The 27309-nt window shown below is 45.6% G+C and overlaps 2 protein-coding genes across 2 annotated transcripts in view; one reads left to right on the top strand and one right to left on the bottom strand.

Annotated features, from left to right (window-relative positions):
- KATNAL2 (katanin catalytic subunit A1 like 2) overlaps window positions 1–25300 on the bottom strand; it is a 62667-nt gene extending 37367 nt beyond the window's left edge. The window contains exons 1-2 of the mRNA XM_050944806.1: window positions 25154–25300; window positions 821–891 (exon numbers count right to left, since the gene is read on the bottom strand). Coding sequence (XP_050800763.1) covers window positions 821–891; window positions 25154–25204 — 122 coding nt within the window. The 5' untranslated portion in view covers window positions 25205–25300. The remainder of the gene's footprint in view (window positions 1–820; window positions 892–25153) is intronic.
- A 327-nt stretch (window positions 25301–25627) lies between these two features.
- PIAS2 (protein inhibitor of activated STAT 2) overlaps window positions 25628–27309 on the top strand; it is a 55915-nt gene continuing 54233 nt past the window's right edge. Inside the window, exon 1 of the mRNA XM_050944713.1 lies at window positions 25628–25770. The gene's annotated coding sequence lies outside the window, so the exon portion shown is untranslated. The remainder of the gene's footprint in view (window positions 25771–27309) is intronic.

Here is a 27309-nt window from a genome sequence, read left to right as displayed (position 1 = left end):
AGCGTTAAAAGCTGAAGAACCAAGATTCACACCTTCAATTCAAATACAAATGTAAAAATACAGGGGGAAATTTTTTGCAACTGCAAATTACGCCAGAAAAAGGAAGGGCAGAGCTTTTGAAAATTTTACATAATTGCTTGTTCAAAGTCACACAATAAATTGCTGGAAGTCATGATAATCATAGAATCCTGATTCCCCAGTCCCAAATTTACTTCATTATATCATTACGCTTTCATACTAAATACATTTATACCCTTTTAAAACCCATATATGTATCTACTCTGTGTTACTATAACTTCCATTAAAAGTAATGGAAATTGTGCATGTGTGCAACAAGTCTCATGCTATAAAGAATCTGACAGCTCAATGCTGACATACTTGATGTAAGACCACCCCCAGCCTCCTCTGTTGTCCTTGTCTTCTCCAGAAAAACCAAAAGACCTAACTTGATATTCCTGGTATTAGTAGTAAACACCTGGAGGAAGCTTTTTTAAAAACCTTTCAGATCTTTGTTACATATCATAAAGGGCACAATCCCGATTTAAAAAAAAAAAAAGCCTTTAGAGATTATTGTAAAAAAATTCTAAGTAACACCAGATACAAGCTTTTTATTTTTATTCCATAAATTGAAATAAATAAAATGAATTTAAAAATAAAATATCCATGTTATATGCTAGTATTAGAGACACCGCAGAGCAATATAATTAGCAGGGCAGGCCTTCCATTGCATCCACTAGAGGGCAGAAGTGCACGTTACCATGAAGGACCAGAAACACACATGTATAAACAACTGTAGTGTATTTTTGTTTAGATAACATACCCTTCCTCTGTTAAATAATGCAAAATTAGAATGAGAAGATTTTTTCGACGCGCTTCTGTCCGCATCTCATCCTGTGAAGGAAGATAGAAATCTAGATCAAACATAATAATCAGATTCTATTTATAGCTACAAACAGCATCAAAATGTAGTCTGTCCAAATAAATCCAATTAAATAAAGACAACAGTATGTAAGAATTATAAAACAGCTTGCAGTCAAAAAAGAGAAGTAAAATGGTTTTCCACTGCAATTTTTTGAACACTATCAGGCATCTTGGATAGATAAAAGCTTTTTCATAGAAACAATCGTTTGAATTAGAAATTCCTTTTACTGTTTGTACTTTTGCGAAATTTTGGAGTTCAGCTAGGCCAGTAAGGTGTTTGGTTACCATCTGGAGTGTCTTGTGGTTGTGCAGCTTTCATCCAGAGCTCTGATCCTAACAGATAATCAGCAGCCCACAAGCCTCACCCTGGCTTTATCCAACCTGGTTACTCCCTGAAGGCTGACTTTGGGTATGATTCCAGCCACGAATTTGTCCCAAACTCATCCGACAGCAAGGATCAGTCCCTCTGACTGGACCCTCACAGAAGAAGTGTTAGGTTCACTACCGTTACAGAGACAGTCAATCACTCCAACCTGTTAGCTTTCTAGAAGCACACACTTCTCTGAACTTGTATAGCACTGATGATTTATAATAAAAGCAAACCAAGTTTATTAGCAAAACAACATGAATTAAGTGATTCCAAGTATGCTTCCACTCCCGCTATAACGTGACCTGATATAATACATATATACCGTGTATAGCGCGGTAGCAGCGGGGCTTGGGCAGCGCTTTAAAGGGTCCGGGGCTCCGGCTGCTGTGGGGAGCCCCAGGCCCTTTAAATCCTGCTGGAGCCCTGCCACCTGCTACCCTAGGGCTGCAGCAGCGGGGCTCGCCGGTGATTTAAAGGACTTGGGCTCCCTGCAGCGGCTGGAGCTCTTTAAATCACTGCTGGAGACCTGCCACCACTACTCTGATATAACGGGGTTTCAGCTATAACGCGGTTGGGATTTTTGGCTCCCCACAACCATGTTATAGGGGGGTAGACGTGTAAAAGGGATAAAGATTACAGAAGCCTGGTTTGTACACCAAATCAGAAAAGTGCACCTTTGACTAGCCCATGTCATAAACAGATAGCTAAGGGTTAATGTCTCTTTCACCTGAAGCACCTGACCAGAGGACCAATCAGGAAACCGGATTTTTTCAACTTTGGGTGGAGGGAATTGAGTGTCTGAGTCTTTTGTCTTTGTTTTCTGGCTGCCTGCTTTCTCTGAGCTTTGGAGAAGTAGTTTCTATTTTCTAGTCTTCTGTTTCCAAGTGTAAGGACAAAGAGATCAGATAGTAAGTTATATGGTTTCTTTTCTTTGGTATTTGCATGAATATAAGTGCTGGAGTGCTTTGATTTGTATTCTTTTGGAATAAGGCTGTTTATTCAATATTCTTTTAAGCAATTGACCCTGTGTTGTATCATCTTAATACAGAGAGAACATTTGTACTTATTTTTCTTTCTTTTTATATAAAGCTTTCTTTTAAGACCTGTTGGAGTTTTTCTTTACTTCAGGGAAATTGAGTCTGTACTCACCAGGGAATTGGTGGGAGGAAGAAATCAAGGGGAGATTTGTGTGTTGGATTGCTAGCCTGACTTTGCATTCCCTCTGGGGGAATAGGAAAGTACTTTTTGCTTCCAGGACTGGAAACAGAGACGGGGAGTCACTCTGTGTAGTTTCACAGAGCTTATGTCTGTGTATCTCTCCAGGAGCATCTGGAGGGGGGAAGGGAAAAAGGATTATTTCCCTTTGTTGTGAGACTCAAGGGATTTGGGTCTTGGGGTCCCCAGGGAAGGTTTTCAGAGGGACCAGAGTGCCCCAAAACACTCTAATTTTTTGGGTGGTGGCAGCAGGTACCAGGTCCAAGCTGGTAACTAAGCTTGGAGGTTTTCATGCTAACCCCCATATTTTGGACGCTAAGGTCCAAATCTGGGACTAAGGTTATTACATGGTGTGCAGTGGTGGGATATAGACAGAATCCAGAAGCCAGTAGGAATATTATATTTTTCTCTTCTCTGCTAAGGGCTTTTTAGCAGAGAGAAACAGTTGGTTTTAAAAGGGAACCAGAGAGAATTTTTTTTTTTCTGCTCTCTCTGGCAGTTTGTGGCTTGCATGTTAAGCGAGAAGCCATTAAGGGATTGTTGAGGGTCTTTTGTCATGCAATAGTCCTCCCATTAGGAGGCAAGTACCAGCACTTATATGCATGCAAATAAAGTGGTTTTTCTGCTTTCCTTTCATTGAACATTAGCTAGAGAGAGAAAAGGAAAAAAGCACTGTTGCTAGGCAGACTCCAGGAGGGAACAGAGCCTGCAGTTCAGAAGATAAACACCAGAGGGCACCCCAACACAAGAAAACAGGAACCATGACTTCTAAGGCGAAAATTGACGCCGAAGAACAAATCAAAGAAGCTGAACACAGGCGACAACTGGAAATAAAACAAAAAGAGATGGAGATGAAAGAAAGAGAAGAACAGATCAAAGAGGCAGCCTACCAAAGAGAACAGGCAGCCAAAGAGGCATCCAAGGAGGAAGCACACAAAAGAAAACTAGAAGAAGAAGAGGTGGCCTACCGAAGGAAACAAGCAGAAGAAGAGTTGGCCCACAGAAGGAAGCAAGAAGAAGAAGAGGCGGCCCACCACCGAGTAATGGAAAAACAACAAAAAGAGAATGAAGAGAAGGAAAAACAGAGAAAACATGAACTGGAGTTGGCAAAAGCTGGGCTGCCTGTGCCAGCCAACCCTAACAACCCGGCGCCAAATATTGCTCCACAGCACAGGAAATTTCCCACCTACAAGGCAGGTGATGACACCGAGGCCTTCTTGGAAAATTTTGAAAGAGCCTGTCTTGGGTACAGCATTCCCGAAGACCAGTACATGGTAGAATTGAGGTCACAGCTCAGTGGACCTTTAGCAGAGGTGGCAGCTGAAATGCCTAAGCACCAAATGAATGACTATAAACTTTTTCAAACCAAGGCCAGATACAGGATGGGGATAACCCCAGATCATGCCCGTCGGCGCTTCAGAACCCAAAAGTGGAAACCCGAGGTGTCATTTCCCAAACACGCCTACTACATTGCAAAAAACTATGAGGCCTGGATAACAGGAAACAACATTCAAACCTTGGAAGAACTAAACCTCCTCATACAAATGGAACAGTTCTTGGATGGTGTTCCTGAAGACATCACACGGTACATACAAGATGGAAATCCCAAAGATATCGCTGAGGCGGGGGAGATTGGAGCCAAATGGATGGAACTGGCAGAAAGCAAGAAAGCTACTGTCAAGGGGAACGATTACCCCAGGGGGCACACAGACCATAAACCCTACAACCGAGGACAGCCAAAGACCCCACATACCACCCAAGTAAAGCCACAGATACCCTACCCTTCAACCTCACCAGTCTCCAGTAACTCACCTCGGCCCAGTGACCCATCAGATGGAAGATGCTTTAAGTGTAATGAACTGGGACATATCAAGGCCAACTGTCCCAAGAACACCATGCGAGTGCAATTCATTACACCACCATCACACCAAAGATCCCCAGGCCCGGATGCCTCTCAAATACCCTTGGAGCGAAGGGAAAATTTGAGAGTGGGCGGAAAGAAGGTTACTGCGTGGAGAGACACGGGGGCACAAGTGTCAGCTATCCACCAATCCTTCGTTGACCCCAAATTCATCAACCCAAAGGCCAAAGTTACAATTTACCCCTTCATGTCACAAGCTGTAGACTTGCCTACAGCTCAACTGCCTGTCCAGTACAAAGGCTGGTCAGGAATGTGGACTTTTGCAGTCTATGACAATTATCCTATCCCCATGCTACTGGGGGAAGACTTGGCCAACCAGGTGAGGCGGGCCAAGAGAGTGGGAATGGTTACACGTAGCCAAACCAGGCAAGCTTCCAGACCCATTCCTGTTCCTGAGCCGTCCACAGAGGCCCCGTCTGTGTTACCAGAGACCCAGACAGAGGTAGTGGACCCGGATTCCATGCCTACCACTGAAACAGCCACAGCATCTCCAGTCCCAGGCCCGGAACTGGAACAGCAACCAGCACCAGCCATTGCAACCCCATCTTCAAACTCAACGCCAGAGGGCGCCAGCGAGCCAAGACTGGCAGAAGCAACAGACAGCCATACCCAAAAGGCTCAGCCAGAGCCTGAAATACCCTCAGGTGCACCAGCGGAGAGCGGTTCACCAGCAACGGAAACAACCCCATCACCTACATCGCTTCCAGAGGGACCAAGCCCAAGTCCACAGTCTGAGGAAGAACTGGTGACCCCAGCCTCAAGGGAACAGTTCCAAGCTGAGCAGGAAGCAGATGACAGCCTTCAGAAAGCTTGGGCGGCGGCACGGAGCACCCCACCGCCTCTCAGCTCTTCTAATCGATCCCGGTTTGTTATAGACCAAGGACTTTTATACAAGGAAATTCTTTCTGGTGGACACCGGGAAGAATGGCAGCCGCAAAAACAGTTGGTGGTTCCAACTAAGTACCGGGGGAAGCTCTTAAGCTTAGCCCATGATCATCCCAGTGGCCATGCTGGGGTGAACAGAACCAAGGACCGGTTGGGGAAGTCCTTCCACTGGGAGGGGATGGGCAAGGACGTTGCCAAGTATGTCCGGTCTTGTGAGGTATGCCAAAGAGTGGGTAAGCCTCAAGACCAGGTCAAGGCCCCTCTCCAGCCACTCCCCATAATTGAGATCCCATTTCAGCGAGTAGCTGTGGATATTCTGGGCCCTTTCCCAAAAAAGACGCCCAGAGGAAAGCAGTACGTACTGACGTTAGTGGACTTTGCTACCCGATGGCCAGAAGCAGTCGCTCTAGGCAACACCAGGGCTAACACTGTGTGCCTGGCCCTAACAGACATCTTTGCCAGGGTAGGTTGGCCCTCTGACATCCTTACAGATTCAGGGTCTAATTTCCTGGCAGGGACCATGGAAAAACTGTGGGAAACTCATGGGGTGAATCACTTGGTTGCCACCCCGTACCACCATCAAACCAATGGCCTGGTGGAAAGGTTCAATGGAACTTTGGGGGCCATGATACGAAAATTCATCAACGAATTCTCCAATAATTGGGACCTAGTGTTGCAGCAGTTGCTGTTTGCCTACAGGGCTGTACCACATCCCAGTTTAGGGTTTTCACCGTTTGAACTTGTGTATGGTCACGAGGTTAAGGGGCCATTACAGTTGGTGAAGCAGCAATGGGAGGGGTTTACGCCTTCTCCAGGAACTAACATTCTGGACTTTGTAAGCAACCTACAAAGCACCCTCCGACACTCTTTAGCCCTTGCTAGAGAAAACCTAAAGGATGCTCAAGAAGAGCAAAAGGCCTGGTATGACAGACATGCCAGAGAACGTTCCTTCAAGGTAGGAGACCAGGTTATGGTCTTGAAGGCGCAACAGGCCCATAAGATGGAAGCATCATGGGAAGGGCCATTCACGGTCCAAGAGCGCCTGGGAGCTGTAAACTACCTCATAGCATTTCCCAATTCCTCCCTAAAGCCTAAAGTGTACCATGTTAATTCTCTCAAGCCTTTTTATTCCAGAGACTTACAGGTTTGTCAGTTTACAGTCCAGGGAGATGATGCTGAGTGGCCTGACGGTGTCTACTACGACGGGAAAAAAGACGGTGGCGTGGAAGAGGTGAACCTCTCAACCACCCTGGAACGTCTGCAGCGGCAACAAATCAAGGAGCTGTGCACTAGCTTCGCCCCATTGTTCTCAGCCACCCCAGGACGGACTGAACGGGCATACCACTCCATTGATACAGGTAATGCTCACCCAATCAGAACCCCACCCTACCGAGTGTCTCCTCATGCCCAAGCTGCTATAGAACGGGAGATCCAGAACATGCTACGGATGGGTATAATCCGTTCATCTACCAGTGCATGGGCATCTCCAGTGGTTCTGGTACCCAAACCAGATGGGGAAATACGCTTTTGCGTGGACTACCGTAAGCTAAATGCTGTAACTCGTCCGGACAACTATCCAATGCCACGTACCGATGAGCTATTGGAAAAGTTGGGATGTGCCCAGTTCATCTCTACAATAGACTTAACCAAGGGGTACTGGCAAGTACCACTAGATGAACCTGCCAAGGAGAGGTCAGCATTCGTCACCCATGCGGGGGTGTATGAATTCAATGTCCTTCCTTTCGGCCTTCGAAATGCACCCGCCACCTTCCAGAGGCTGGTAGATGGTCTACTAGCTGGACTGGGAGAATTTGCAGTTGCCTACCTCGATGATGTGGCCATTTTTTCAGACTCCTGGCCCGAACACCTACTACACCTGGAAAAGGTCTTTGAGCGCATCAGGCAGGCCGGACTAACTGTTAAGGCCAAAAAGTGTCAAATAGGCCAAAACAGAGTGACTTACCTGGGGCACCAGGTGGGTCGAGGAACCATAAACCCCCTACAGGCCAAGGTGGATGCTATCCAAAAGTGGCCTGTCCCACGGTCCAAGAAGCAGGTCCAATCCTTCTTAGGCTTGGCCGGATACTACAGGCGATTTGTACCACACTACAGCCAAATCGCTGCCCCACTGACCGACCTGACCAAAAAGACCCAGCCAAATGCAGTTAAGTGGACTGATCAGTGTCAAAAGGCCTTTACCCAACTTAAGGCAACGCTCATGTCTGACCCTGTGCTCAGGGCCCCGGACTTTGACAAGCCATTCCTAGTAACCACGGATGCATCTGAGCGTGGTATAGGAGCAGTGCTCATGCAGGAAGCAACAGATCACAACTTCCATCCTGTCGTGTTTCTCAGCAAGAAACTGTCTGAGAGGGAAAGTCACTGGTCAGTCAGTGAAAAGGAATGCTATGCCATTGTGTACGCCCTGGAAAAGCTACGCCCATATGTTTGGGGACGGCGGTTCCAACTACAAACTGACCATGCTGCACTAAAGTGGCTTCATACTGCCAAGGGGAACAACAAGAAACTTCTTCGTTGGAGTTTAGCTCTCCAAGATTTTGATTTTGAAATTCAACACATCACAGGAGCTTCTAACAAAGTAGCTGATGCACTCTCCCGTGAGAGTTTCCCAGAATTCAGTAGTTAAAAAGTGTTCTTAAAATGTAGAAGTCTGTTAGTTATATACTTAGGAGTATAGGTAAAGGTGTATGTGTTGTATTAATCTGTTTATTTTCAAGTTCTAGAAGGAAATCGCCGCCAGTGAGCTTCCCCACTGTCTGCAATTTGGGGGGCGTGTCATAAACAGATAGCTAAGGGTCAATGTCTCTTTCACCTGAAGCACCTGACCAGAGGACCAATCAGGAAACCGGATTTTTTCAACTTTGGGTGGAGGGAATTGAGTGTCTGAGTCTTTTGTCTTTGTTTTCTGGCTGCCTGCTTTCTCTGAGCTTTGGAGAAGTAGTTTCTATTTTCTAGTCTTCTGTTTCCAAGTGTAAGGACAAAGAGATCAGATAGTAAGTTATATGGTTTCTTTTCTTTGGTATTTGCATGAATATAAGTGCTGGAGTGCTTTGATTTGTATTCTTTTGGAATAAGGCTGTTTATTCAATATTCTTTTAAGCAATTGACCCTGTGTTGTATCATCTTAATACAGAGAGAACATTTGTACTTATTTTTTCTTTCTTTTTATATAAAGCTTTCTTTTAAGACCTGTTGGAGTTTTTCTTTACTTCAGGGAAATTGAGTCTGTACTCACCAGGGAATTGGTGGGAGGAAGAAATCAAGGGGAGATTTGTGTGTTGGATTGCTAGCCTGACTTTGCATTCCCTCTGGGGGAATAGGAAAGTACTTTTTGCTTCCAGGACTGGAAACAGAGAGGGGGAGTCACTCTGTGTAGTTTCACAGAGCTTATGTCTGTGTATCTCTCCAGGAGCATCTGGAGGGGGGAAGGGAAAAAGGATTATTTCCCTTTGTTGTGAGACTCAAGGGATTTGGGTCTTGGGGTCCCCAGGGAAGGTTTTTCAGAGGGACCAGAGTGCCCCAAAACACTCTAATTTTTTGGGTGGTGGCAGCAGGTACCAGGTCCAAGCTGGTAACTAAGCTTGGAGGTTTTCATGCTAACCCCCATATTTTGGACGCTAAGGTCCAAATCTGGGACTAAGGTTATTACAGCCCATCACTGCATTTTTGGAGTACATCATTTCACCAGAGTGAATCCAGATGGATCCACAGACTTTACTGTGGAACTCCCAGCATCTGATGGCCAAACATTTGTGGACGTCCTGATCCTCATCCCCAGCAACCAGCTATGCTCTGCTGAGACTACCGCTCACCACCTACTGCACTATGTGGTATGGCTCCATGGGTTTACCAACCACATAATTTCTGACCAAGGCTCACAGTCCACCTCTTGCTTCTGGCATGAAATATTTAGGCTAGGGGTGGGCAAACTCCAGCCTGTGGGCTGTGTCTGCCCCGTCAGACCTTTTAATCTGGCCCTCAAGCTGCTGCCAGGGAGCAGGGTCAGGGGTTTGCCCCGCTCCGTCTGCCCGCCCGGCACTCCAGCCAGGGTGAGAGAGTGGGGCTGGAGGCTTGCGCCGTTCCACCTGCCCAGTGCTCCCCAGCCCCCGACTCACAATGTCTGGATGAGCACCATCTTCCCACATGCAGAGTCACATTGTGCAGGAGCAACCAGCACTGCTTATCCAGACTTCACCGCGCTGTTTCTGGGATCGGAACCCTGCCCCTATGCACCCATTCCCCGAAGTGCCAGCCTCTGCCCAGAAATGGCCAATGATCAAGGCCAGCAGCATCGCAGGATACTGCCCCTAATCGAGTCCAATCAGGAACCACAATCTCCTTCATCGACCAATCTCTGAGGCACCACTCCTCTGAGAGACTTGCCTTATTCCTCATCAGCCAATCACCACAGCCTGGACCTTCCCAGTCTCCTATAGCCCCACCCTTGAGACTCCTGAAACCGCCCAGGGGCCGCACCCATCCCAGCTAGGGTGCCTCTGCTTGTGGTGGTGCCTAGTATGGCCACCTTGGTGTCACTGCCGGCAGGGCCCCTAGGAGTCCCTGGTACCACCACTGTAGAGCCCCCCCCCCCTCCCCGCCATGCCACATCCCATGACTCCCCCTCCCTCCAGCTCCGTAATTTCCATACAATTTCCACACCCAGATGTGGCCTTCAGGCCAAAAAGTTTGCCCATCCCTGATTTAGGCTACTGGACAGCCACACATCCATCCGCACTGCATACCACCCCCAAACACATGAACAAACTGAACAATACTAGAGCAGTATTTGAGATGCTTTGTAAATTAAGATCAAGACAACTGGTCCATGATCCTGCCAATATTCAAATTTTTCTTACACCATCACCAACCAGGCCTCCACAGGTCAGATCTCTTTCTTTGCTAATTATGAATTCCACATCCCTTTCTACCTGCTGCTACTGACTGGGACCAATAGATTCACCTCATTGAGGAAGAGCTCGAAAACCACTTAGATTAAGAAGTGAAGGCCTGTAAGAGACATGTAACCATTAGCAGCAAGACGCTCCAGTATTTACGGTGTGCCAGGTGTGGCTTGCCGCCAAACACCTCCAGACCAGGTGACCCTTCAGCAAATTGGACCACCAGTTCCTTGGACCCTTCCCAGTATGCCAGCGGATTAACCTGGTGTCATATTCCAGGATGCAATCCAGACCACTGAGGGGTTGTGTCACCTCCTGCCCCTCAACCCTGGATTCCTCACAATGTTTTGCTGTTGTAGCTCTAACCCTGGACCTCTCACAACCAGCGTACCAGCATTCCCTGAGTCTCCGTGTATAGCTAGCCTAGCAACTCTGACCCCACCAAGCTGTCAGCAACACACCAGCCACACTCTGGCTTCCAGCAACCTTAGTTACTACCTTAGTTACCCAACACACTCTGAATCCCAGATTTCCCCCCAAACCTGTCATCTCCACTGCCCAGCCCTGCCATGGGCATTCAGATATTGGACATCTATGGCCCCTGTAAGGGGTCAATATGCAACAGTTCGCTACCTTAATTGGAGTTACCAAACAGTTCAGTTTAAACACAACACTGGATTACTTTTGATTAAAAAATAAAATAAGTTTATTTAATTACAAACTGATTTTAAATGAGTAAAAGAGACATAAATATAAAATATTTTCTAGATGCTAAAAGTTAAACTAGACTTGGTTCAAGGTAAAATCCTTACCACATGTTCCCAGAAACTTTGCTGACCAAATTCTCTGATCATGTCCCCTCCCAAAGTCAAAAGGCTGGTTCCTTTGTCTTCTTAGATGAAAGAGAGAAAGAAAGAAAGATGGATAGAGATAACCTGGGGTGCTTCTGACCTCACTTTTATAGTCCAGTCACCTTTTGACGTGCATTCTCCTAAGGATTATCCCTAGATAAAGTTCCTTCCCACTGTGAGGATGTAGACATGGAGTCTCATGGTGAAAGAAGTTTCTTGAGGTTACTTGCTAAAGTGCAGATCAATCTGTTCCTGCCCCCTCCTTGTTGCCAAAGAATCACTACTTGACAGGCGATGGCCAATCAGCTATGACACTTGGCTAGAGGCGTTACCTTGTCCTTTGTCTCGGAGGAACCAGTTGACCCCCTCTTGCTGTCCTGAGGATCCTGATTACTACTTATATGTAAACTGAGGTAAACACACATTTCTGTGTTTAAGATAGACCTATTTAACAACTTCTGTCTTGTCAGGGCTACATGGGTTTAAACGTGTGCTAACAACATCATACAAGGGCATTCAGAAGTTTACATATAATGTTGCCACATACATTTCACCATTATATTATTGACTAGTGAGGTATTAATTTTCAAATGATACCTCACAAGGCATATTTTGTACAAAGATTATTACAATAGTGGGTAGGGCAAAAATACAGGAGTACATTCGGTCACAGCCGGTCACCTTCAAACTCTAGCTTTCCCGGTCTCTCAAAGTACATCCAGTTTTCCATGTTTCCCTTCTGAAACCCTACACTGAGCACACTTTCCCTAACTGAACCACACCACTGCCTCCATCAGATGGAATCCAGGTCACAAGGAATACGAAGTACATGTCATCCTTGATTCTTGACAGTACAAATGGCCACGTGTCTATCTCGTGGATTGGGAAGTCTACGGCTCCAAAGAGCACACATGGGAGTCTGTCTCCCATGTCCACGCCCTTGACCTGGTGGAAGAATTCCAGAAGGCTCACCCAGACAAGCCTGAACCAGCACCTGCCCGAAATGGGGGATGATGTAAGAACCTGCAGGGCTGGACCCTGTGACCACAGGGGTTCTGGGCTGCTGACACCTGTGCATCACCACTGAAGGTTTAGGGTGGGCTCCCATGGGAGGACCCTGTGAGATTAGGCTCAGCAGGAAGTACGGCCCAGCATGACCAAGTGGTGGCTCCTCACAGTCCACCAATGGTCAGTACTAGTACTTAAACCAGAAAGCCACGAACAACACAGACTGCCTGTCTGTCTCTGCTCCAGACACTGCCTGCCATAGACCCTAGATTCCAGCTTCTGACCCTGGTTTGGTTGGTCCTCAACTTTGCTCTTTGATTGCTCTCTGTAACTAACTTCGTGCCTGACTCTGCCCACTTCCTGATACCTGGCTTTCAGATTGCCATCTGGCCTGTCTCAGACTCTGTCCTTCCAGTAACCTGAATCCCAGCTCCTGCTCTGGTCACTAGGTCCAACCACCCTCATTCCAGTTGTAATACAGACTTCTTTCCAGCTTTTACTGGCCAGCCTAGCCAGGACCCATCATGGAGATCAACTCACTTGGTTTCTTTGTCTTCTAAAATGAAAGATAAAGCTGGGATTCATATCACCAAAGGGCTGTCTTCGTCTTACAAAACAGGAAGGCCTTCTGGGGATTCAATCTCCCTGGGATGCAGGAGTCATGTTAATTCTGTCTCTTGAATTCAGGATCAGGATAACCCCAGCTGCTTTAGGTCAAAGGTTTTGTTTATGGCTAACATGTAAACAGAGGTAAACTCACATTCCTTTGTCTAGGATGGACCTGTTTATGACCTTTACCTAGGCTAGGCTCTGTGGTCTTAAACATGTTCTAGTAACATTATACATAGGAAATTCATAACTTCACCTATAATGTTAACACATGCATTTTACAATTATATTAATAAAGTGTATTAGCTTTTATATGATACCTCACAAGGCACATTTTGTATAATTATTGCAGCAGTGAGAGTACAAAGTGCCTTGGGTCACAACTTTGTATTAGAAAGACTAGCATTCACTGTCATGCAAGAAATTGCTACTTAAGAAAATTAACCATTTTGAACCACTGCAAGACTAGACAACTCCTAAAGCAGGGTGACCAACATAAGGTTTCCCCATAACTCGGGCAAGGAGTCAGTTCCACAGTTACAAATGTTCCTCAGCACAGATACATATGTAAGCAGAGTCAGGATGAGCTCTACCCTGACATCTGGTGGTGAATTATGGCGAGTGTGAAAAAGAACTTAGGGGGCTAATCTGGTTTGCATAGACACACTCATCCCGCCTAGCATAGCCCACGGCAACCTAAAATGGTCACTTTGACAGCTAAGGGATCCTCAATTTCTCTGTTATTGGGGCAGGAGGAATAAAGTGTTGTTACCCTGATTATGTGAATGAGAGACTATGAACCTGTTTTATGACAGACGATCTCACCATCAACTAAATAGCACTCACTAGACAAGGGACATGGGTTCCAAAACTCAGTGAATTGAGAAAGGTTGGGGACTGGTATGTGTACTTGATGGTATGGGCTCCTTTTGAGGGCCTGGCATCCCAATTGCACCTCTTCCTCTCTCCACTGTTGAAAAGCAGAGCTAATTTTGATTCCATTAGGAATCTAGCTAGAGACTGCTGAGCTGAATTCACTTTGGGCTAATGGTGCACCAGCACTCGGGCTCCCCTACTACAAGCTGAAATTGCTAAAACTACTGAGCTGTGATCACTGAGTGCTGTGTTAACTAGTGGCGGAGCCTGAAGATATATTGCTAAGCAGCTGGCAGAGCAGTTTGCAGGATGGGTGGAGCAGCAGCGTGGAGCTGAGCAGTTTGCAGGGATGGCTGGAGGAGTGGAGCAGCTGGTGGAGCAGAGCCATTCGTGGTGAAGGCTGCAGCAGACCTCCACGGAGAGGCAGGGCAGTTGGCCTCGCCCATGTAAGGTGCCCCTTAACACCATGTGGGCCCCCCTCTTCCACCCAGGGTGGGGGGGGATAAAACTCTGCAGATTAACTTTTGAACTCTGGGGTGGCATTGACCAGGGACAGAGACTTTTGGTTGTTGGACTTTGGGGTGATTTGGACTTAAGACCCTGAGGGGAAAAGGACATTGCCAAACTTACTTGGAGATAGGTCTTTTGCTCTTGGTTTGTGTTATGAAGCCAGTTTGTGGTGTTTCCCCAACGTAATGCCACATTGTTTCCCTCCTTTATTAAAAGGATTTTGCTACTCGGACTCCGTGCTTGTGAGAGGAGAAGTGTTGCCTCCTAGAGGTGCCTGAGGAGTGGCATGTAATTGTCCTAGGTCACTGGGTGGGGGCTCGAGCCAGTTTTGCATTGCATTATTGAAACAGAACCCCTGGATACTGAACCCAGCCCTTGGTGCTGCCAGCTCAGAGGGGCAGAAGGATTACACATATGAAAGGCCTGAATAGTATTAATACTTCACAATAAATATTTAAATGGTCCTGATTATCCTGAAGTGCACTACAAAATATTTACATACATAATCACCCAATTGCAGCTACTTCTGTGTGGAGGAGTACTACACAGCATATAGCATAATGCACACTAGCGAGAGGGGAAAGTTTGGCAAAGACATTCACATTTTTTTTTCTGATGCAAAGTGTCACAAGGTCTTCAGTGCCCAAGCAGACCAAATATGCCCTCAGTTATTAAGATCAACTGTAGGGAATGTATCTTAGAAAGAAGAGGTTGGCCAGCCTGGCTGGGATTTGAACCTGGGGCTAGAGGAAGATCAGATAGGTGCTGGAGTCTGGGTTTAGAAATAAGTTAGTAGCACCAGTTTCCATTAAAGTTTGGAAGGCATCTAAATGTGAACAGTATAACTTTGGCTCTCATTTGGATAAAAAATAAAAATGATATTTATTTAACATCAATATATAATATTTGGAACAAATGATCCTATTTAGTATTTTTTGAATGCAGTGAAATCTGTCCTAAAAAATCACCCAAGGGCTTACTTGTCTAGTAGGGTTTGATCTTTAAGAACGTAATTTCAATGATGGAGACCTGATGCTGTTTGTAAACAACTGCATGTGTCTGATCAGCATGTGCAAATGCCACTTATGCACATACAAATCTGGTATGAATAGTTAAACAAATGAATAAGCTAGACTCCTAATTGGACATTGTGTGAATAGAAATGGTATTTACTAGGGCTGTTGACCTCAGTTAACTCACGAGTTTAATTTAAAAAAATTAATCGTGATTAATCGCACTGTTAAACAATAGAATACAAATTGAAATTTATTAAATATTTTTGGATATTTTTCTACATTTTCAAATATCTATTTCAATTACTACACAATACAAAGTGTACAGTGCTCACTTTACATTATTTATTACAAATACGTGCACTGTAAAAATGATACACAAAAGAAATACTATTTTCCAGTTCATCTCATACAAGTACTGGAGTGCAATCTCTTTATCATGAAAGTGCACTTTACAAATGTAGGGGTTTTTTTGTTACATAACTGCACTCAAAAACAAAACAATGCAAAACTTTAGAGCCTACAAGTCTACTCAGTCCTACTTCTTGTTCAGCCAATCGCTGACAAACAAGTTTGTTTACATTTGCAAGAGATAATGCTGCCCCCTTTTTGTTTACAATGTCACCTGAAAGTAAGAATAGACATTCGCATGGCACTGTTGTAGCCAGTGTCGCAAGATATTTACATGCCAGATGCAGTGAAGATTCATATGCCTCTTCATGCTTCGACTATCATTCCAGAGGACAAGCTTCCATGCTGATGATGCTTATTAAAAAAAAGTGTTAATTAAACTTGTGACTGAACTCCTTGAGAGAGAATTGTATGATTCCTGCTCTGTGTTTTACCCGCATTCTGCCATATATTTCATGTTATAACCATCTCTGATGATGACCCAGCACAGATTGATTGTTTTAAGAACACTTTCACTGCAAATTTGACAAAATGCAGCAGAGGGCGCCCTGCAGCTGGAGTTGAGCAAATTCCCAAGATGACCAGCAGGAGCCCCCGCACTGGTGACTCTTCAACACTGCTGCAGGCCCAATTCTGTAAATGCTTACACATTTGCTTAAATTTTACTCCCAAGAGTGTTCCCATTGAACAGAATGGAACTACTCAAGTCTTAAAGTTAAAAGCATTTGTTTAAGCATTTGCCAGATTGGGACATTGATCTCCAGCTATAGCTAAACTATATACAGGTCTGACAAATATTCCTGCCGCCGGCGGCTCCAGGAACCAGTGCAGCAAGCGCGAGCCTGGGGCGGCAAGCCGTGGGGGGCGTCCTGCTGGTCCCTGCGAGGGCAGCAGTCAGGCATCCTTCGGTGGCTTGCCTGTGGGAGGTCCGCCGGTCTTGCAGATTTGGTGGCAATTCGGCAGCAGGTACACCAAAGCCACAGGACCAGCAGGCCTCCCGCACGCATGCCACCAAAGCCACGGGACCAGAGACCTCCTGCAGGCGCGCTGCAGAAGGAAGCCTGCCTGCCGTGCTTAGGGTGGCAAAAAAAGCTAGAGCCGCAACAGTTCCTGCCTGACTTCAATGGAAGTCTCGTGGTATTTCCAGCATAGATAAGGAGGTGTTAGTACAGTTATATAAGGCACTGGTGAGACCTCACCTGAAATACTGTGCGCAGTTCTGATCTCCCATGTTTAAGAAGGATGAATTCAAACTGGAACAGGTTCAGAGACGGGCTACTAGGATGATCCGAGGAATGGAAAACCTGTCTTATGAAAGGAGACTCAAAGAGCTTGGCTTGTTTAGTCTAGCCAAAAGAAGGCTGAGGGGGGATATGCTTGCTCTTTATAAATATATCAGAGGGATTAATATTAGGGAGGGAGAGGAATTATTTATGCTTAGTACCAATGTAGACACAAGAACAAATGGGTATAAACTGGACACCAGGAAGTTTAGACTTGAAATTAGATGAAGGTTTCTAACCATTAGAGGAGTGAAGTTCTGGAACAGCCTTCCAAGGGGAGTAGTGGGGGCAAAAGACATATCTGGCTTTAAGACTAAGCTTGATAACTTTATGGAAGGAATAGTATGATGGGATAGCTTAATTTTGGCAATTGATCTTTGATCATCAGCAGATAAGTATGCCCAGTGGTCGGTGATGGGATGTTGGATGGGATGGGATCTGAGTTACTGCAGAGAATTCTTTCCTGAATGCTGGCTGGTGAGTCTTGCCCACATGCTCAGGGTTTAGCTGATCGCCATATTTGGGGTCGGGAAGGAATTTTCCTCCAGGGCAGATTGGCAGAGGCCCTGGAGGTTTTTCGCCTTCCTCTGCAGTGTGGGGCATGGGTCACTTGCTGGTGGATTCTCTGCAGCTTGAGGTCTTCAAACCACAATTTGAAGACTTCAGTAACTCGGACATAGGTTAGGGGTTTGTTACAGAAGTGGATGGGTGGGATTCTGTGGCCTGCTTTGTGCAGGGGGTCGGACTAGATGATCACATTGGTCCCTTCCGACCCTAAAGCCTATGAGTCTATGAGTAAAGACCAGTGTATTAGCAAAATAACCCTCCAAAATTTGTGGGGGAAAGAAGGGGATGGAGACTAACAGCAGTAATCCCAAAACATGAAAATTTCTTAACCATGGTCAGGTTTTCCTTGGACAGAGTTTGGGCTCCAAAATAAGAGGCCTTACTTTTGGAGATACTGAGTACCCCCAGCTTCCACTGAAATCTCTCTGAAGTTAGCTGGAGTGGGGGAGCTCAGCATCTCTGAAAAACCAGACCACTCCCACAGGTGTCTTACCACGGGTGCCTTCAGCTTCCCTTTAGTGTTCCAACAACAACTTCTAGGTCATGACATTAACCAAAGGTTGGATGACCCCAGGGTCTGTGACAGACTCAAGGAAAATATAGATCCTCAGCTGCAGAATTGACAGCAACATCTCCTTATGTACAGTGGGCTGCACGTGGGAAGAGCTGAACTGCAGTATGAGTGCTGTGCTACGTGGCATAACAAGAAGCAGAGAGCTGCAGAGGCACTAATGTGAAATTTCTAAAGATAGCTACAGCACTCGACTCAAGATTTAAGAATCTGAAGTGCATTCCAAGATCTAAGAAGGACAAGCTGTGGTGCATGCTTTCAGAAGTCTTAAAAGAGCAAAACTCCAATGCAGAAACTACAGAACCTGAACCACCAAAAATAAAATCAACCTTCTGCTGGTGGCAGCTGACTCAGATGATGAAAATGAACATGCGTCAGTCTGCACTGCTTTGGATTGTTATGGAGCAGAACTCATCATCAGCATGGATGCATGTCCTCTGGAATGGTGGTTGATGCATGAAGGGACATATGACTCTTTAGCACATCCGGCACATAAATATCTTGCGACGCCGGCTACAAAAGTGCTATGAGAACGCCTGTTTCCCCTTTCAGGTGACATTGTAAACAAAAAGCAGGCAGCATTATCTCCTGCAAATGTAAACAAACTTGTTTTTCTGAGCGATTGGCTGAACAAGAAGTAGGACTGAGTGGATTTGTAGGCTCTAAAGTTTTAGACTGTTTTTTTTTGAATGTAGGGTTTTTTTGTACACAATTCTATACTTGTAAGTTCAACTTTCATGCTAAGGAGATTGCCCTAAAGTACTTGTATTTGGTGAACTGAAAAATATTATTTCTTTTGTTTTTTACAGTGCAAATATTTGTAATAAAAAATGAATAAAAAGTGAGCACTCTACACTTTGTATTCTGTTGTAATTGAAATCAATATCTTTGAAAATGTAGAAAACTTCCAAAAATATTTAAATAAATGGCATTCTATTAACAGCTCGATTAATCACAATTAATTTTTTTTAATTGCTTGACAACCCTAGTATTTCCACATGAAATCAGGTACAAAATTTGAACCAATTGTATACAAAACCTGAGGATATGTGAAAGTATTCATTTAAAATGGGGCTGTATATTAGAGATGACTCTCAGTGCAGGTTTCACTGTATAACATTTACTATAAATAAAATACCAGTGCTGCGATGCCTTAGGGAGCAATCCTCCCCCTTGTTCCTTAAAAGGCAAAAGGACAGGATAAAACCAGGACTTCTAGCACACTGCCACATTGTTCCCCCAAGAGGTGGGCCCTGTGGCAGAATGGATCTGGAATAGGAAGTGTCCAGCCAAAGTGGTAGAGAACAGAACTGCAGGAGATAAACCCACAAATCCTTGACCTATCCACAATAGAACCCGCCCCTGCGTCCTTTAGTGCCACAGCACTAAATTTCTGCTGCATCTGTTCATCTGGAGCTCACAGACAAGCCACAGAGTTACCACTGTTCATAACTGCTTTAACATTTTAAGTCCCAATAGACATAAAAGAGGAATATGTATGTAAAAGGATAGTTCCCCTTTGTCTCCATTGTCTCCTAGAAGTGTGCTCTACCACAGCAATCACAGAAAGAAGAAAGGTACCAAAACGTGGTTTGGGTGGTCGAACATAGTGCATAGTCAGCCTTCCTCTCCTTGGTTAGATTAGAATTATTCTGCTCCCCTCTGCGCTCTGCAGTATGGAGGGTACCATATGCCTGTAGCAGGAAGAGAGCCTGAGACATAAGCCCTTTTATCTGGGCTAAAGTAGTGGTCAAAGCTTTGCTAATATAAAGCAAAGTCAGCAAGGCTGCAGGCTCTGCCTGCGTACATGCTCACAGAGCCTGGCAGGAACAGGGCTGGTATTGCAAAAAACACACACATTCCTAAGAAAGGATAGGTACAGCACACTCAAACACATTCCAGAAGGATGGTACCAGAACACTCCGATACCAAGTATGGTACAAACACCCCGCAAAAAAATAAAAGGAACATTCTCTTAAAGATGAGGTCAGGATAACTGTATAATGGATAGAGATGTTTTGATCGAACCAACATGTATAAGGTAATGAGTGGTAACAATCCACATCAGGGAGCAGTAACTAACCACGTCAGAGGAGCAATACATATCTTGTTTGTACTGGTATATAAAACTGAGTTTCACAGTGTGTGTCTTTGGCCAACAGAAGGGGCAATGGAAAGTCCTGCCATTCATTGAGCTGCATCCATTGTCATAGGCATACATGTGCTAGTGTAACTGTAGACATTGATCGGGGAGCTAAGACCATGCTTCGCCAACAATAAACTTGGCTGGGTGCCTTTGTACCTTAATGGATCTTGTAGTCATTGGGCAGTTCCCTCGAGGTCTGCCATGCCAGCTACGTGCACAGAGCAGGGATGCCATGCAGAGAAAGAACACACACGCAGCCAAACATCTAACAAGAATGCCATTTACCTTCTGACTTATATATTTGAGATAATACGGTCAGTTACTTCATTTTAAAGCTGGTGACTATCTCTTTGTTTGTTCCAGAAGGCTTTTATTAATCTGTAGAAAAACTGGGAGGCAAGGCAGGGGGTCATCACAGCTATCATACTCTTTTCCCTTGGAAGTTTGATTTAAGTGCAGAGCCATCTAGTGGAAGAGAGGGAAATTTTTTTTACATGAAATTTTCCCAGGATTTGAAAGTGTACTTGTTTCTCATTTTACTTAAGTGATGGTGTATATGCTTAATTTCAGATTTCTAAAGTGAGAAAGATGAGGTAGTTCAAGAAAGAGGTATTAAATTTGCAACCCAAGCTCTAACATGCCCTACTTCTGTTGCCTTGGGAAAGTTACAACTCCCTCTGCCTTAGTTTCCCTGTCCTTAATACAAGTACAATAATACTTGCCTATCTCCAAGTGGCATTGTGAAGATTAATATTTTATAAAGCACTTTGAGAATGAAAAGTGCAGATTATTATTATTAAGCTCTAGTCTGGGGTAATTTCCTAGTACAACCACAAGTGCATTGGCAGGGATGCTGAAAGAGAAGATGGATTAACTTTGTGGCATGTTCTCAGCAAATTAAAACAAACCTTGGCACAGGTGGGATGAGGGATTCTCTCACAGACAGTGTTTTGAAAATACTCTTAAAATTGGAACCCTTTTACAATTCATCCTAGAAGACTTGTCTCTCTGCAATTACAGCTTGAGGGGTAGGAAAGCAGTTGGACTTATTACTACTGGAGATGATTGTAGTGCCCCTTTATATCCATTAGCCCAATTGATAGAGCACTTACCCAGGCTGTAGGAGACTCAGGTTCAAATCCCCACTCTATCTGACCCCAGGGCTCCCACCTCCCAGGAGAGTGCCTTAACCAAGGAGCTGTAGGGTATTATAGGGGGATTTGTCCCAGTTTCTGCTGTGGAAGTGGTTCCACTTTATATAAACATATAAATATTCACTGAGCCAGAGACAGCATGAATGACTCTACAACCTAGTGGTTAGCACATTCACACTATAGACCTAAGATCCCTTCCCATTCCAGTGGCAGCGCCACCTCCTCCACTGTGTCTTGTGCGGGGCCCAATCTGGTAGGCATGCTCTAAGGCTGTTTACATCAGCGCTCCTACTGTTGATTTTGCCAAAAATTCCCCCATGAAGAAGCCTCCTAAAAAATGAAAGGTTAGTTTAGACTCCATGGCCCATTCATTGTTTGTCCTCTGGTGAAACTGACACGAAGAGTGCCACTTGTGCTGATTAATATTGTGGTGTAGAAACCTGTCCACTGAGAACTCAACTAAGGGCTACACAAACAATTAATTTTGCAAGCTGGATTGTGAATCTACCCAGCACGAGCCTGCTGTGGAGCAACCACCCATGTGGACCCTCCTGAGGCACATTAATTTTCTCTAACCTAGTCCCATTTCAATAATGAATAGATCAAGGCACATGAATGAACTATTAATGCATGTCAGCAGGGTCCTCAGAGGCAGTCCACAACAGGCAATTGAGGGGTGGATTCACCCCCCAGCTTCCCACAAAACTAAATGTCTGTGTAGACAAGCCCTAAGACTACCGAATCATCTCACATAGGGCACCAATGAGCCAATCAGATCATAGCAACTTTCATTCACAATCAACCAACATTGGATCGGAACCAAAAATACAGAGATGCAAGCCTCTGATCCCAATCCTGTGATGTGCTGATGAACCACGCTGAAGTCAAGAGGAGTTGAAGCCAATGAAAACCGTACAGGATGGATTTTCTATTGCATAACAAATCTAGTGAACCACTCAGTCAGCCCACCCGGTCTATTCCATACAAGCAGACAGCCTGAAAGCAAACTCTGACAAACTACTATCACACCAGGAACTTCAGCTCTGGTTAGCAAGGAAGTGGTAAATCTTATACATGTGTGAAAGAAAAGGAGCACTTACAAGTAAAAAGTTATTTAAAATTCAGTTTAGCTTTATAGTGATTTAGCCTTGCTGTTTAATTAGTACGCTATTTAGAATGGCATGTTGTTTATAGTCATTGGTATTTCAATAGATGTTTAAGTGTTTAAAGTTTAATAAGCTCCTATTCTTAGAAGAACAAAAAATGTGCATAATTACATTTTCAATTACTATAGAGAATTTTTTGGGTCCAAGCAATTAATAAAAGCTTAAGGCATTTAAACATGATCTTGTTTTAAAAGCTAAATAGTTGAGCACTTCACTAATTAGCTCCAACACTTAGAGGATTTTTTCTAAATTAACAGAATAAAAATGTCATGTATTCATTCCTTTGTAGCTGATAAAGACACATGAGTTTGTAAACCAGTTTAATTTTAAAACTGAACTGTTCCCATATTTAATTCCAAATCGTTTTTTTAAAAAAGGTACAGGTTATGGTCAAATTAGTTTCTTGCGTAGCTCCACTGATTTCAGGGACTTCAGTGTAACTCCACATACACTGGAGATTAATTTAACTAGAATTCTTCATTATTACTTGATCCTAATTTTCTACATTATAATGTATATTACATATAAAAATTAAAAGTACTAGTTGCAAAGTACTTCACTCAAAAGACAGAAAGTGCCAGATATACATTTGCCCTTGCCACTTTAATTGTGGGCCTGTGTGCATGAATCCTATGCAATGAATAAGGCAAGGGTCTGGCAGAAAAAAATACTAAGTGATCTAGTAATTAAAGATTGTATCATAATACATGTACACGAAGAACCTGAATTAAAGTCACACTGACAACCATAAACCTGACATTTCCTAACTTTCTAGTCCTTGACTTTCTAAATAAGACAATCTAAATAACTTTATTGTACCAGCCTAAAAAAACCCAGGAAATTACACACAAATAAAGGAAAAGGGTAAAAACAAATTACATTATGTAACAACCCTCCGTCATATATCAGCAGGGTGCGATCCAGAAACTTTAGGATTGTAGCACAACCTCAACCACTTGAGCTACAGGCCTTGCTAAGGCAGCGGTCCCTAAGCGTGCCTCCCTAGGGGAGTATGGAGGAACATTTAGGGGGCATAATGGGGCCTGGACCAGCCCCTATGCGGGGCAGGGAAGGAGCACCACTCAGCATTGCTCTGCCCCTAGCTCTGCTCCAGCCCCGCCCCCAGCCACAGCTCTGGCCCCGGCCTCAGCCCCCAGCTCTACTCCTGGCCATGGCACCCACCTGTGGCTTCAGCCCCCACTCCTGGTCCTGTGCTCTCGGCCCCACAACTTTGGACCCAGCTCTTAACCACAGCTCGTGGGGGGCAGGGGTGCAGACCAGTTAAAGCGGAGGTGTGGCCATAAAAGTTTGGGGTTCACTGAGCTAAGGCCAGGGTACGTCTACGCTGAAGCTGGTGGTATAATTTCCAGCTCAGGTAGAGGTACATATGCTAGTTTTGATCAAACTAGAGCATAAAAATGGCAGCCTTGCTGTGAACAAGCTGCTTGATTATTTACCGAGGACTAGACTGTACCTGGCTGGCTATCCCATGTCACCGCCTATTCTACTGCAGCTACATTGCTACTTTTAGCACTCTACTTTGATCAAAGTTAGCTCATGTACATCTACCGGAGATGGAAATTACATCTCCAGCTGCAGGATACTTTTCATTAGCTAGTAGCAGGACAAAGCTGTTATCCCAGAGGGAGGACAGGCCACTAAGGACATCCTTGCCTGGCTCCTTTTCTGTTCTCTCTCTTCAGCAGTAAGGGAATCCTACCCCAATCAGTGCCTCAAGGGTGGGGGGAGGGGCTTGACCCAGTTCTCTCCTCTCCCCCACCTTCAGGAATTATGAGAGCTTCTGCCCCATCTGGTGCCCCCAGAGGTGTCCAGTTCTGGGTGCCACATTTCAGGAAACGTGGATAAATTGGAGAAAGTACAGGGAAGAGCAACAAAAATGATTAAAGGTCTAGAAAACATGTCCTATGGGGCAAGATTGAAAAAAATGGGTTTGTTTAGTGTGGAGAAGAGAAGACGGAGAGAGGATATGATAACAATTTTCAAGTATATAAACAGTTGTTACAAGGAGGAGGGAGAAAAATGGTTCTTCTTAATCTCTGAGGATAGGACAAGAAGCAATAGGCAGTTTACGTTGGACATTAGGAAAAACTTCCTATCAGAGTGGTGAAGCACTGGAATAAATTGCCTAGGGAGGCTGTGGAAGCTCCATCATTGGGGATTTTTAAGAGGTTGGACAAGCACCTGCCAGGGATGGATAATACCTAGTCCTTCCACGAGTGCAGGGGACTGGACTAGATGGCCTCCCGAGGGCCCTTCCAGTTCTATGATTCGAAAGCTAGAGATAGGTGCCCCTGGAATTTTCAAAAACTCCCATGGTCCCTCCCCCTTTAGTGTCCTGCGGGGGGGTAGGATGGTGGGTCCCCCCCTCCGTTTGTCTGCGGGGAGCGGGGGCAGTGATCAAAGGGCGAAGTGGCGGGTCTCTGCTTCAGCAGGAGGGTGGATTCCCATGGGTGCAGGGAGATAAGGGATTTCCCTCACGCATGGGCGGTGAGGCCACACACCGCCCACGCCTCAGGACTGAGCAGACTCCCCTTTGCTGAGCGTGCTGGGTCTCTGCTCCGCCTCGCCAGAAACAGGTAACCCGCAGCCAGGAGCTCACACCGCCCCGCGCCTGCGCATTGGCTGAGACCTCCCTCTCTGCTGAGGCCTCCTCCTGCCCATGCGCCGTAATGGCGCCTCCAGCCGCCCGGTCTCCATAGTAACGGAGAAGCGCAGCGGCCTCTCTGTAGCACTCACCGCCTCCTTGGCCCGGTGGGTGGTCTTCAGCGTCTGGTAGGAAAGCTCCATGGGTGCGGGCTATGCGAGGAAAGGCCCACCTCGCTCACGGCACGGGCGGGAGAGTATAACCCGCTCGGGGACGCGGGACAGCCACCCCCCAGCGCCTCATCCGCACACTGCACAGGGGGAGGGTCTGTCTGAAGATCTGACCAATCAGCGGGCGCTGTCCGCAGCCCTAACCTGTCAGAGCACCGGAAGGTGGGGAGCGGGGTGAGAATTGTCCAATCAAAAGATGGGTCTGCTTGACTATCTGGCCAATCGTCATATAGGGAGGCAGGGCCCGCCTGTAAAACTGACCAATCACCACATACGGCAGTGGCGAGGCTCGTTTTTTAACTACTGAGGAAGTGAGTAGGTGGTTGCGCTGTGAACTTGAGGCGCGGAAGTTTCGCGCTGTGAACTTGAGGCGCGGAAGTTTCCCGCTGCTCTGCGCCGCGCCGCCTGGCCGGCTACCCCGTGCTCCGATTCGCCCCCTTTGCCACGTTTTAACTCCCGTCAAAAGCAGTCCGCAGAACCTCACGGGGCAGGGTGAAGGGCAGTGGCTTCAGCAGATGTACTGAGCATGCTCAGTGCACGTAAGTAGCGCATTGCTCCGCAGAGCAATATCCGGCCTACGCTACAGCGGCTGTGGCTGCTGGACCCGCTGCTGGCGCGGGGCAGGACCCGGCGACCCGCCCCCTGGGAGGGTTTGGAAAGCACCCAGTGGGCACTGCCAGGAAGAAGTAACCTGCTAGTTCCCTTTCTCGCCGGGCGCCTTCCTGTGGCCTGGGGCACCGGTCTGAGTGTGTGTGTCCACCCCCCGCCTTCAGCCCCGTGCCCGGCTCTACCCTGCCATTAGCTCCGTGCCCAGCTGTGCAATGCCATTAACTCCAAGCCCAGCCCTACAATGCCATTAGTTCCATGTCCGGCCCCACATCATGGCACGTGCTGATCAGTGTAGGACCCCTGTCAACATGTTCCCACCCTGCCTTTAGCTCCCCTTGTGGCAGGGCATGTTCTGATGGCTATGGAACACATCTCCGAAGGTGCTCACCCCACGTTTTCATCCTCTGTCCATAGCAGGGTATATTCAGAAGGATATGGGACACCTCTCAGAACATGCCCACCCTTACAAACCACCACTTGCACCTGATAAACCAGCTGTTGTTTGCCATCTGAGGAGGTGTGGAGCCAGAGAAATTAGTGGGTCAAGGAGGTTTTTCTGATGGGAGGTAATATGGGGGATGTGGCTGAGGCAGGTAGGAGTAGGGTGGAGGATAATTTGAGGGACATAAATGGGGGGAAGCGTGGGAGTGTGCCTCGATAGATGATACCTAGGGGGCACAGCAGCTGAATTGGTTTAGGACAGTGCAAATAGAGATGACATGTAGTTATCCAAAGATAATTAATCCTCGTGGGTGTGGATGCACTGAACCAATTGAATATAAAACAAGTTCAATACAACTGGTGGCTTAATTAAAAATGTTTCAGGTCACTAGCATAGACAAGGCCCTAATGGTAAAGCCAATCCTAAATCTCTAGTTTGCATCAGATAAGATTGCTGCTTGGTAGTTGAAAATCAAAACCACTATTTATAGAAAGACCTGGAGTTTACTCACTGAATGAAGATTCTGAAACAATGGCAGGTATTTCTAACAACTTTTAAAAAAAGAATCTTCAAAATACATTGTAGCTGTAACTTTACTGAAAGCTGTAGGTAAAATTACAAAATGGTTTCAATTATGCCATTCCCATTAAATTCTGAAAAGTTTTCCTTTTGGGATGAAACTGCTCATATTTGGCCTCAGGCTGAAGGTTGATTTTGTTTGTTCGGTAAGAGGTAAAAACTATATTCTCTTCCCATTTAAAAAAACATGAATCATGTTTTCTTTATTATTAGCCAGAGCTACAGCAAAACCTGCTATAGTATGAAAAATTGCATGTATAAAATAGTACCTATTGAATATTGCCTTTGCAAGTTGTAGAAGACAATGTTTGAAAAAGAATAAGATACCATATAGGTAGGGTGACCAGAAGTCCCTATTTTTGTTTTTTTCTTATATAGGCTCCTATTACTCCCCACCCCCATCCCGATTTTTCACACTTGCTGTCTGTTCACACTACTAAGAAGAAAT

The sequence above is a fragment of the Gopherus flavomarginatus genome, chromosome 3 (assembly GCF_025201925.1).
Source record: "Gopherus flavomarginatus isolate rGopFla2 chromosome 3, rGopFla2.mat.asm, whole genome shotgun sequence".
Lineage (NCBI taxonomy): Eukaryota > Metazoa > Chordata > Testudines > Testudinidae > Gopherus > Gopherus flavomarginatus.
Note: the sequence above shows the minus strand (reverse complement) of the source record. Positions and strands in the feature narration are given on the sequence as shown.